Below are 11,904 nucleotides of genomic sequence, written 5' to 3' on the forward strand. Positions count from 1 at the left end.
CTTGGATGAGGGAGTAGAGTGCACTGTTAGCAGGCTTGCTGATGACACAAAGGGATGAGGGAGCTGGGTCTCTTTAGCTCGGAGAAGAGGAAACAGAGGTGGCCGCGTTCACGTTTATAAATATGCAAAGGGTGTGCATCAGGAGGATGGAGCCAGGCTCTTTGCAGTGACACCCAATGACAGGAGCAGGGGTAAAAGGCGCAAGCTGGAACACAGGAGGTTCCACAAAAATAGGAGAAAAAACTTCTTCATGGTAAGGGTAACAGAACACTGGAATGGGCTGCCCAGAGAGGTTGTGGGCTCTTCTCTGGAGACATTCAAAACCTGCCAGCACAGGATCCTATGTGACCTAATTTAGGTGTTCCTGCTAAGGCAGGGGGATTGGACTAGATGATGTTTCGAGGTTCCTTCCAAATCCTGACATTCAGTGACTCTGTGATTCTGAAACAGGTATGGAGAAGGGACAGCAGCTATTAAAATGAAGACTTGGTTAAAAAAAATACTCTTTTCACATCATAGTTGGGATTTTGGTGTTTAATTATTCAAATAAATAATACAAATTTTTAACTCATCTTTTCTTCCCTCTTCCCTCTTCCCTCTTCTCTCTTCTCTCATTCCCTTCCCCTTCCCTCTCCTCTCCTCCCCTCTCCTCCCCTTCTCTTCTCTCTCTTCCTCTTCCTCGTCCTCTTCCTCGTCCTCTTCTCTTTTCTCTCTTCTACCGCCCCCACCGTTGAAGACAAAACTCTCTTATTCTCCTCCATGTCTCACTAGAAAAAGGAGAGTCTCAAGTTGTGACTGAGTCATTTTTGCCTCAAATGGGCTTTAGAGGACAAAAGAAAAGCTGCTTCCTCCCCGGCTCCCTCTGGCAGAAGCAAACTACAAGTGTGACCAGAGCAAGAGCAAAGGCAGGAGTACCAATACCTGTCTGTGGCCTTAGGCAGCCGGGAGAAGTTGTCAATCATGACCTCTTTGTGACAGCGGGTGAGGATGACCACCGCCTGGCACAGGAAGGGCATGAACGTGCTCTGCTGCGCGGATGATGTGCAGCTGCGCAGAATGTAGAGGATCATCAGCGCCTGAAAGAAGAAAGGAAGAAAGAGCAACTTGCTGCATCCTTGACTCTGCAGTGAGTAACCACGGACATTCAGCACATGAGCAGTGCCTGCTCCTTTGACATGCTGCCAAGGCCTGAGCCTAAATTTCATGCCAGCCACCCTGTCCAAGCCCTGGCTCTGCACTCAGGCTGTGCTTCTTTAGCACAAGAGACAAACAGCACAAGGCGTAGTGCAGCAGCCAGCAAAAGTCCAAGAGAGGTGGAAGAAAGTCTCTTACGTCCCGACAGATGTCCTTCCCGTACATCTGCAGAAAGGTGATCAGCCACTTCCCAGCTGCACGCACACGCATTCCCCTGGCTTTCCGGAAGGTGTCCTTGATGGCCGTCATGAAGTCGACGGTTTGTTCCAGGGGGAAGTTGCTGCACACCACCTGCAGAGAAAAGAGAAGCAGGAGAGATCTCATCACTGCTCTGTGGCAGCTCTTCAGAACAGAAAGCAGTCTGGAGGGCGTTCTTAGCTCAGCGGTTTGCTGGTCAGTCAGGTAGCAATTGCAGTGCTCCTGCTGTCCATACCTTCCATTCATATGTATGGGGGTTGAGCGTTCTCTCAGCTTCTCCATCCATGCTGTTTGCTTACATGCAAAGCCTACCTCCCAACAAGCCACAGTCGCACATGCACACGCACACACACACACACACCATGGAATCAGCTCCTCGCTCTGGGCGCCTGAAGGCCAGACATAGCTCAGCGCCTCCTGCTACTTGCTGAGAAAAGTGGTCTCAGGGTGGCAGCTCTTTCTGGAAGTGGTGGGACAGGCTGGAGGGAGCAGAGGGATGTGCAGAAGCCTACACACTGAGATCCTGCCGCTCTTTTTTGGGTCCACTTACCCTTGCGATTTTGGATGAGGTCTGGAGCTGAGCGATGGTGCTGCAGTCATTCAGCCCCTCACACTGGCTCCCAATGTCTCCCATCTCAATGACTCCGTTGGTCACCTTGGCTGGAAAGAGCACGGAGAGAAAATGGAAGTCATGCTTCTGAAAACAGAACCTCTTTCCACGGGGGATAGACAGAGGACAGGGTGGCGACAAGAAGAGAGCTGTGCACAGTGCATCTCCCTCCTGTACACAGGGCCCAGCCTGTGGAGCTCTGGTAGCGCTGCGGAGGAGAGCACAGGGCTGGTGCATCCCGCTCTACTCACCTTGGATTCGCAGAAGGGAGCTCAGGCAGGTGGCGGCCAACTGGCGGGATGCGGGCATGGGGTCACATGTCAGCGGAGCCAGCAATCCCACCAAGGAGCCAAAGTGCTTGCAGGCATCTCCTCTCTGCAGGGATGAGAGGCAGGAACAAAGCTGTAGGCAGCCCCAGCTCTCCCTAGCTTCTCCTGCCCGTGCCTTCCCCACACATGGGTGACACAGCATGCACAGCTGGGCGGAGCTTGCCTTCCAGCTCAGGAACACTGGGGAGGGAGCAGGGGGCATGCGAGGGGGCTCTTTACTCACTTGAAGCTCTTCACAAGCAGCCAGCAGCTGGGAGCAGGTCTGCAGGGCCCTCTTGCGCTCCCACATGTTGTCTGATGTCAATGATCTCTGCAGGACCTGGGGCAGAGCATCCGTCTCACTACGGACATCTTTTCTTTCCCTTCCTGCCACCCTTCTCCTTCTCCCTGTCCCTCCTTTCCTGACACGTTCCCTCAGGGCTTGCCCTGTGGCTCCACATGGCCTCACTGAGCAGCAGCACTGCTGCCTGCTCTCTCTGCAGACACTCCTGCCTCCTAATCCAGGAGCCTTTCCTCAGCTGCGGCCTGCCAGGGGCTGGCTCCTGCCTTTTCTCATGCAGGGCCCATTTCTCTGCCCATTTCTGAGCTCGCAGTGAGCTGGCACGTCTGCAGGAGATTTCTCCCCCTCTCATCGTCCTCTCAGTCCCCGGATCTCTGTCCCTGCTACCAAAAGGCACCATGCTTTCTCCCTTTCCCCACCAGTACTCACGTGGACTATGTTCTGGAAGAAGCTGAGGGTGGGCTCTGTCTTGAGTAGGACCACCATGAGCTGGCCAAGAGCTTTCAGTGATGTTTGCTGAAGCTGAAAGTAGAAGAGGGGATTGAGGTGTGTCATCATGGCTGGTGTCAGAGCACAGGTCGTGTGTGCTGAGAAAGGGCTCCGAGTGAGAGGTGGCTGGGAAAATTGCGGCAGGTTACCTGCAGGTACTGTGCTGCTTGCCGTGACTTCTTGATCTTCAGCATCATCCTCGCTGAAGGGTGCGTCACAATATTCCTGCAGCACAGAGTCAGCATTTCACTCATGTCCTTGCTTCCTACAGAAGGCTTCAGCTTGCTGACAGGAGAAAAGGGAGAGAAAGCAGAAAGAGTCTTTACTAGTGCTCTCCAGAGTGCTTCAGACAACATCTGAGATTCTCCTGATCAAAAGCTGCAAAGCCAACACCCCCAGTCTGTGCTGCTGAGCGCTGTATTCAGTTCCATCAGCACTCGCCTCCTCCCTGGCAGCAGTGAACAACCTCCCTCTCTGAAGGGAAGGAGACCCCAGGTGTCCCTTCTCTTGGCTGCCTGGGGACAGGAGCACCAGGGCCTTTCTCCCTGCCCAGAACCTCAGCTTAGCTGGGCACAACAGCCCAGCCTTCTCTCCTGTAGATGTGGCTCCTCACCCCCTACCCCCTCCAGGCCTTCCGAAGCTATCCTAAAGGGGGACCACCATCCTGCCTGGCAACCCCAGAGGCTCCAGTCCTTACCTCAGCTGCTCCAGGGCCAGAACCACCTTGAGGGGCACTGGGGATACACGGGTGCCCAAGTAATACTTCTTCAGCAAGTCCTGCAAGTACCAGAGAAACATTGTCAAAGTGGGTAAGGGGCATGCGAGAGCTCTTCTGCCCGGCGCAGAGACAGACACAGCTGCCACACACCGGCCCCATCACTCCCACATTTCCCACCGAGGCACTGCAGGATGCAGCAGCTCCACAGCTGGTGGACCTAGCCCACTGCCCAGCACCCAGGGTCCCTGCCAGCTGGAGACGTGTGGCTGAGGGAGACCTGCATGGCTCCAGGGATGGGAGCCTCGTGGCACGGCCCGGAACTCCTCTGCAGAGAGCCCTGTCTCTAGGCACTCACCATCAGGATCTCCAGCAGCTTGCCCTTCAAGGAGGGGTTAAGGAAGGCGGAGCCACCCACAGCATGGACGGCAGAGCTGAAGTCAGTGATGCTCTGCACCAGTGCGAGCTTGTTCTGCAAGTCCTGGGGCCCAAGAGAGAAGAACATTCTTAGAACTGTGGGAAGGGTCAGTGGCTGCAAGGGGGACACATGGGGGCAATGCTAAGGGAAGGGCTTGGATCTTCGTCTGGGCACAAACCGTTCTGTGAGGGACCTTTGGAAAGAGAAGGCCCATTGAAATGGACATCCCCCCACGTGGAGGGGCTGCAGCTGGGCGCTCTGACACCCTGGCACGCTGTGAACTCTCACCTGGCAGCTGCAGCTGTACAGCAGCAGGATGTTGCCCACAATGTCTCCCTCCAGGCGGGCGAGCAGCTGCTCCTTGGAGGCTCGCAGTGCCAAGCTGCCATGGGCGAGGATGAGAGCGCTGCGTGTAGCCTGAGCTCTCGTGCTGTCCAGCTCCATCTGTGAGGGGAGAAATGCCTTGAGACACTCGCTCAGCAGCCCCCAGTGCCCTGCGGTGCACCTGGGCTCCCAGGGCAGGAGCTGCTGTGAAAATAAGGCAGAAGAATGCCAAGATGGAAACCCGTAGCACTTTACCTTCTTGCGCCTGGAAATCCTCCCATTGCGGCCTTTGCACAGCCTGGACGCAAACACGGTGAGTGTGTCCAGGACTGTGTGGAAGTTGCTGTCAGCAGCATGGCTGACAAGAGAGATCATTCCCTGCACAAAAGAACGAGGGGCAGTTGGCGCAGGCCTGAACCCATCGGCGCGGCCAGCCACAGTGGCCGGGCTGGTCCTCACTTGAGGGAAGCAGCAGCGGGGAGGAGATGGAAAGGCCTGGAGCAGGGCCAGGAGAAGCCCTCTGCCCCAGGGACAGAGCGGGGATGCTGGTAGAATCTGGGAGGAGAGCTCACCTGGGCCTCAGATGGCTCCTCTGCATTTGCCCCCTCCAGGTGCTGCAGCAGCTTCTCTTGCACATGGAGGACTTCCTTACAAGCTCCCAGAACGGTCCCCAGAGCCTTGTACAGGAAGGTCTGCGTGGGAAGGGAAGGAATAAGCTGGGATGTGGCAGCAGCCTGACCTGCTGGCAGAGGGACAAGTGGGAAGGACCCACGCTCCCTGGGAGTCGCTGAGAGCAGCTGCAGGGCCGAGCTGTAGCCAGCCCCCAAGCAGTTTGCAGGCAAAGGCCCGCTGGGGGGCACGGGCTGGGGAAGCAGCGTGAGCAGCCCGTGTGGGCAGAGCACCAGCCTCAGCCTCAGCCCCAGCCCCAGTTGGGCACCTGCAGCTGCACCGCTGGGGAGAGCCGGGGGAGACCTACCTTTTCTCCAGAGCTGCTGGCAGAGCTGCTCAGCTGCTGGCTCAGCTCACAGCTCAGGGCCATGGTCCAGGCCTCGTCCTCCATGATGTCCAGTGATGCCCTCACAAACTGTTGGAGAACAGGAAAAGCCAATGATCCCTCTCCCTTTATCTCTTCCCAAATTCCCAAGTCGCTGCAGCCTTCTGGGGATCAGCTCCCCCCAGCATTCCCTCCATTAAAGCCGCCTGCCACTCTTTTCCTAGGACCCCCCTTGGGCTTGGGACAAAGAGGAAGAGGCAGCGCCACAAAGACGTGCAGCCACACCACAGCAGCTTTTGAGAGGCTGTTCCTGGTGGCTTGTATGGGAGCGGGTCTCCTCGAGGCAGGCAAGCACTTCTCTGCACCATGCCTTCCTGCAATGCTGTACCTTTAGCAGACGGGGCTCCCACTCTGCAGAGTCTGTGAAGCTCTCATCTTTCCCTGCACAGCAACAAGAAGCAAAAAACCTTTGCTTGGGATCAAGCCACAGAAAAAGAGCTGCTGCAAACCCGGCTTGGCCTGGGCACTCGGCACTGCCAAGCCGGGACCTGCACCCCCTCCACAATGACCTGTCCCTCCCCACAGACACTGTCCCAACAGGAGCACAGAACTGATGGCTCCAAGAGGGCTGTCTCAGGGGACTTGAAGAGCCCACCCGTGCCCTGGAACGGACAGATCCCCGGGGGGAAAGGTCTGCCAACATCAGTGCTGTCTCCCTCGAATGGGAACAGCAGCAGAGCAAGCGCTGGGGCACAGACAACACTTCCCCTCTGCCACGCTGCAGAGCTGCATTTTCACTCCCCTCCTTCCATGCCTCCGTCCCTCCCTCCCCACCAGCACTTTACCTTCGAGGCACTGCAGCAGCAGAGGGATCTCAGCAGCCCACACAGGCTCCACAGCTCTGTGGATCTTGCTGTGGAGGTTTTGCATGAGAAGCAAGGCAGCGGCTTGGAGTTCGCTGCCTGCAACAGGGCTCCCTGCCACCACCTGAGCAAGAGCGAGGAGAAACTGGGTCACTTGTGCAGCAAGAGAAGTGGCTTCCTCCAGGAGGGAAGCAGCCTGGCTCTCCCTGGAGGGCAAGGAGCAGCCAGCAGCTTTGCCCCTGGTGCTGCAAGCCTGGGTAGAGAACAGCATCCCCAGGGCTGAGGCGGGCACTGGCACGCTTGCCCTTGCTGCTTCCTCCTTGCGTATCGTGGCACTGGCCTCTGGAGCATGTACTCACCAGCAGACGTGCCAGCAGTATCTGGGGAGTCAGCAGTGGGCCTGCAGGGAGAAAGAAGTGCTGAGTGAGATGCAGACACGCCATGCCCTGCCGTACACACCTCTGCTGTCCCTTCTGGGTGCCAACGTGGGTCAACAGAGCTCACAGGGGGAGTTTCTGCTCCTACCTTGAAACATGGAGCTGAGGAAGTGGGGATCCAGTTCTTCCATGTCCCGCACCGTCAGCTCCCCTCTCTCAGCCAGGGCTCGGATGCAGCGGGAGACCGGGATCAGCATGCCGGTGTACTGGGCTGGCACCACGTACAGCAGCAGCCTTGGCCACAGGAGCTGTAGGGAACGAGGCGGTTGAGCATGTCAGCATTCCTGCCTCCGCTCAGAGATGAAGAGGATTCTGTGAGTTTCCCTGAGTCTTGTGTGCATCAGAGCACGTTGGAGGAGAGGCGTAGGGTGTTGGAAGAGGACAAGGAGCACGTGGTGCGAAGGCACCGAGTGGCAGCAGGGCAGAGTGTGACTTACTTTGGAGATCCCTCTCGCGGAGACATCCAGTGACCCCAGGATGTCCATACACAGCTCTTGGAGAGCTCCCTCTTCCTGGGCTTCCTGGGCAGAAAGGTCTCCGGCTGCCTGCACAACAGTGGTGTTGAAATGCCGATTACTCTCAGTTCTCAGGGACCTCTCATGAGGCTCAGTGCTTCTGTGCCAGCCTCTGAGCAGCACTGGTCTTCCAAAGGAAGATGCTGCCCACTGTCCTTACCCTTCTTCCTGTGGTGCGGCTGAACTCACTGAAGATGTGCCCCACCACATCCCAGGCTGAGCAGCTCCAGGCGTTAGCGCTGAGCACATCCCTGATGAAGTGCAGCACAGCCCTCCTCACCTGCCAGGAGTCAATTGTGGGTGTGATTTTCCTGCTCAGAAGGCAAAGGGAAGCCACCTGCTCATTGGGGCTGCCCTTTGGGCATGAGCAGAGACAACAGAGCAGAGGAGAAGCCTTGGCTCCTGAGGTGGAGGCCAGGCCTTAGCATCAGGCTGTGTGCTTTCCATGCACAGCACAGGGACCTGACCACTCCACGCTGCCTGCTCTCTAACCACAGGAGCCATCGCAACCACGTTGTCCATGCTCCAGCACCTCCCTGATCTCCCAAGCCCCGCCCTTGTTGGCATCAGCATCTCCACCCCAGCAGTGCTTTCCTTTCCCACGTCAGCTCACCTGGGTACTGGGGTCACTGCACAGACACTGCACAGCCTCCACAACCTGGGACAGCTTCTCTGTCATGACAGGCTCTACAAGAGATGCACAGAAGCATGCATGGAGGCACAACCCATATGACAAAAGGGATCCCTGGAAGTCCAACCCACGGTACTGACCATCAGAGCGAGCCAGAGCGCCAAACAGACCCAGGGCTGCCACACAACTGGCCTTCCTCTGACTGCCCAGCTGCAACTGCAGAAACAGGACCGTTTCCTCTGGGCAGATTCGTGCTGCAGGGAGGAAATGCCACACTGTTATCAAGAAACTCGCACGCATTCCTGAGGCTTGCGAGAGAGGTTTTGGACAGGGCACTGCCAAGCATCGTCATATCTCCTCTGCTTACCCTGCAGCAGGATGCAGTGGGTCAGCTCTGCTCTGTCAGCCTCGCTGTGCTGTTTGGTGTCGTCAGAGAGCTGTGGGAACAAGGTCCATTTGAGAAAATTGCATCAGCACTGAGTATGGGAAAGAAACTGAGCTACCAGCTCTCGTCTCCCTTGGCACTCTTGGGAAGAGGAGATGCAGACAAAACACAGCCTGCTCCGGGGGCACATGCATGGCTCTGCAGCAGCCACAGGCATGCAGGAGCTAAGGCTGAGCAGCCATCATAGGCTCGGAGCTCCACAGTCCTCCTGAGACTTAGTCAAGAGGGAAACTGCTGTGGGCGCAAGGGTAGGCTCCCCTTACCTGGTAGAACACGGCACTGGTGATGGCCAGAAACTTGTCCTCTGGGATGATGGACTGAACTCCCGCTAAGGCCTCCAGGAAGATATTGAGGCTCTGCAAGAGACCGGGAGAGGAAGAAAGTGCTGAAGCCACATCTAGCCACTTGGGAGAGGAGAAACTGATTCCCAGTGGTTTTTCTGTTGGGAGAAGCTCCCGCACAGGTATTCTGTTTTGTCCCCTCCTCCCGGCAGCATGAAGAAAGTCTCTCTGCTCTCAACCGAGCCCTGTTTGGGCATCGTTTGCAGGCATTTCCCACCCAGCAGCCCTCTTCTTCCCCATCAGATACAACTGGATGTGGTCCCCTGGCTGTCAGCACACAGCTCCTCAGGCACACAGAGTCCCATGGTGGTGGTGATGGTAAAGCCTTCCATTCCCAGGATGGGCCCTAGTGACTCCTGGCTTCCTTCTGGCTCCTGTCTGGGTTATTCCTTCCTTCACTGAAGAACTCAGGAAGCCTCAGACCTCCCTTGGACATTTGTTCCTTCTTCCTCCAAGGGCTCCCAGCCTTCTCCCTGCATCCCGTTGACCCCTCATGGCACTTGCATGGGCTCCACACTGATCCCTGCACAACATCTCACCTTGGTCACCGTGCAGGTGTCTTGGGCCTCCTGATACTGGTGCACGAGCCAGAGGACCTGCTCCCAGACGTGCTTTTGCTGCTGCTCCTCTTGCAGGAGGACGGTCAACATGGCAGTCACAGCCCCAAGGACAGCCCGTTTGTCCTGGAGAGGGATGGCAGAGGCCCAGCATCAAAGACTGAAGGTTTGCCCTTCCTACAGAGAGGCCTTTCTCTTTCCCTTTCCCTTCCCCATTCCCCCGTGCCCAGCAGGAGATGGGCTTGCTCTCCCTGGGCAGGCAGGTTTTCCCCACACCCTCATCCCCGGCTCTCCCTGCCACAGTGCTGTGGCACGCGGCTGTTCCCTGGTAGAGAGATCCAGCCCTGAGAACAAATCCAGTTCAGAGCACTTTGCAGAGCCAGCCCTCTCCCTTTCATCACCCCTCTGCTCTCAGCCTGCTGGGCACAGACAGAGCTGCCGACACTGATGTCCCCATCACCATCCCAGGCTGGGAATGCAGCAGTGCTCACCTCTTCCTCCTTGCAGTCCTGCCAGTTGCTCAGCACAGAGCAGAAGAGCTGGTAAAGATTCTGATAGATCTGCTCTTTCTCTGCGGCAGGCCAAGGGCATTGCTTTCTGGAGTGCAAGTGAACCTTGACTCCTTCCAACCATTGTTTCACAACTGAAAATAAAACAAAACAAAAAAATGAATAATCAATTAAAAAAAAAAAAAAAAAAAGGAGAGAGAGAGAGAAAGAAAAGGGAGCCTGTGAGAGTCTGCAGCAGGGCAAGGTGCAAGGGCTGTCCCAAGCCTCCCTGCTTTGGGGCCGGCACTCACCAGCACAAGCAATGCGCAGGGTCTGGCCGCTCCTCACATGGCCCACCACACTGCACAGGCCGGCCAGCATCAGCCACACAAAGGAGATGCACTGTGGAGCTGCAGAGAGGAAGGAGAGGGGCACGGTCAGAGACCCAGCAGTGAGAGAGGAGGGGCTGCAGCCCTGCATCCCCCAGCTCTACGCAGATCACGAGCAAGGGGTGAGACCCCTTTGCCCGGTTGTCAGGAGGCTGAGGGCACTCTACCATAGATGCTGAAGAGTTTGCTCAGGGTGACGAGCACAAACTCCTTGCACATCTCCCGTGTGGCCTTCAGGTGGCCCTGGAGCTCGGCCATCACCATGGAGAAGTGAGTCCGGGCCAGAGCCACCAGGACATTGCTGGCAGCCATTCTCACGCTGTCCGTCACGCCCTGAAAAAGAGTCACTGGTGACACACGGCACAGGAGGCTGCCCGAGCCTTCCCTTGCAAGGGCTAAGCCAGCGCCGTCTGCAAGCAGAACAGCAGCACGGGCAGGCAGCTCCCTTTGCCTTCGGGAGTGACCCCTCACCTGGGCTGCTGTCAGGTCCTGGGACACCTCAGCCAGCAGCCGGTTCACCACTCCGCACGGCGGGCGGCTGTCCTCTTCCCCCAGGACGTGCTCCAGCTCGCAGTACGCCTGCTCTCGGTCACCCTGGGGACAGGGATAGGTCACGTTTTGCTTTGCCCTTGTTCCTGGGGAGCCGCCCGCTGCCACCATCGCTATGCCGATGTGCTGCCGGGGCCTGGCACCCACGGGACCAGAACCAGGGCAAGGACCGATGGTTGGACGTCCCCAGCTCACCTCCTGGTCTTGCAGGAGCTGCAGCAGTAAAGTCACGGCACAGACAGGGACAGGGCTTTCCACCCTGCCTCTCTCCCTGCGACGTGTGCATCTGGGCATGCAGCCCACACAGGCAAAGAGACCTGGAAGGAAAGAGCAGAGCAGCTGTCCCAGTGTTGCTTGGAGCCAGGGCCGAGCATGCAGCCAGCTCTGGGAGGAACGCTCCTCCAGCCCCACAGCGCGGGGTGGGCTGCGCTGGCACATGCGTGGTTGGTGGGGAGAGGGGAGAGAGCCTTCCCCTGGCTGGGGTACTGGGGAAACCACTGTGGGTGGCTGCAGCAGAGCAAGGACAGTGCTGCTGGCACGTGCTGAACAGGCATTGGAGGCACACACGTGCTCGGGCAGCACCACGGTGTCCAGAGAGGTGGAGGGACCTCACCTCGAAGGGCTCTCAGCCGCTCCATCACAGCAGGATGCCTCCAGACAGACACAACGCTCTCTCTGGGTTCACTTCCTGCGCGTCCCACAAGCGGACTGAGCCACCGCTCCCACTGCTGCCACAGGGGTCAAAGCCACAACTGTGACATCACAGCAAGGAGTGTCACCTCACAAAGCATGACATGCCCTGGGCTGGGGACCTGTTTTCAAATGGCACATGCAGAGCTGCAATCTAAAGTCTGATCTCTTCATTAAACAAGAAAAACTAAAACTAAAACTAAACTAATTAATACAATAAAATTTAAAAAAAGTTTTGTTACTTATTCTATTATCTGATGCAATTTCTGAGGGCTGCTCTGAAAGTAAGGCCCTCCAATGCTGGTGGTGTGGCAGTAGGAGTTGAACTTTCCCACCAGTATTCCATGGTGTGTTATTGCCGTGTGACAGACGGGAGCAGAGGGGTAGTCTGACTCAATGGATCTGACGTGGAAGTGCAGATGAAGCAGAGGTGTGTCACTGAACTCCT

General features: G+C 57.0%; 1 protein-coding gene across 1 annotated transcript; it reads right to left on the reverse strand.

Annotated features, from left to right (window-relative positions):
• Positions 1-531: 531 nt before the first annotated feature.
• On the reverse strand, positions 532-11,453 carry LOC125686020 (maestro heat-like repeat-containing protein family member 2B). The gene is made up of 31 exons (XM_048929633.1): positions 11,380-11,453; positions 10,962-11,083; positions 10,689-10,811; positions 10,385-10,550; positions 10,140-10,238; positions 9,832-9,983; positions 9,323-9,466; positions 8,706-8,798; positions 8,365-8,434; positions 8,138-8,251; positions 7,980-8,053; positions 7,527-7,646; positions 7,289-7,396; positions 6,940-7,099; positions 6,774-6,814; positions 6,397-6,538; positions 5,940-5,992; positions 5,534-5,641; positions 5,130-5,249; positions 4,813-4,935; positions 4,522-4,677; positions 4,174-4,296; positions 3,798-3,877; positions 3,250-3,385; positions 3,041-3,133; positions 2,555-2,641; positions 2,254-2,377; positions 1,943-2,052; positions 1,333-1,485; positions 922-1,076; positions 532-767 (listed from the first exon to the last, which is right to left on the reverse strand). Exons 1-31 carry the CDS (start codon positions 11,402-11,404, stop codon positions 716-718), a joined length of 3,426 nt encoding a protein of 1,141 aa, XP_048785590.1. The 5' UTR covers positions 11,405-11,453; the 3' UTR covers positions 532-715.
• Between the last annotated feature and the right edge of the window lie 451 nt (positions 11,454-11,904).

Source organism: Lagopus muta, chromosome 1 (genome assembly GCF_023343835.1).
Source record: "Lagopus muta isolate bLagMut1 chromosome 1, bLagMut1 primary, whole genome shotgun sequence".
NCBI classification, from domain to species: Eukaryota; Metazoa; Chordata; class Aves; order Galliformes; family Phasianidae; genus Lagopus; species Lagopus muta.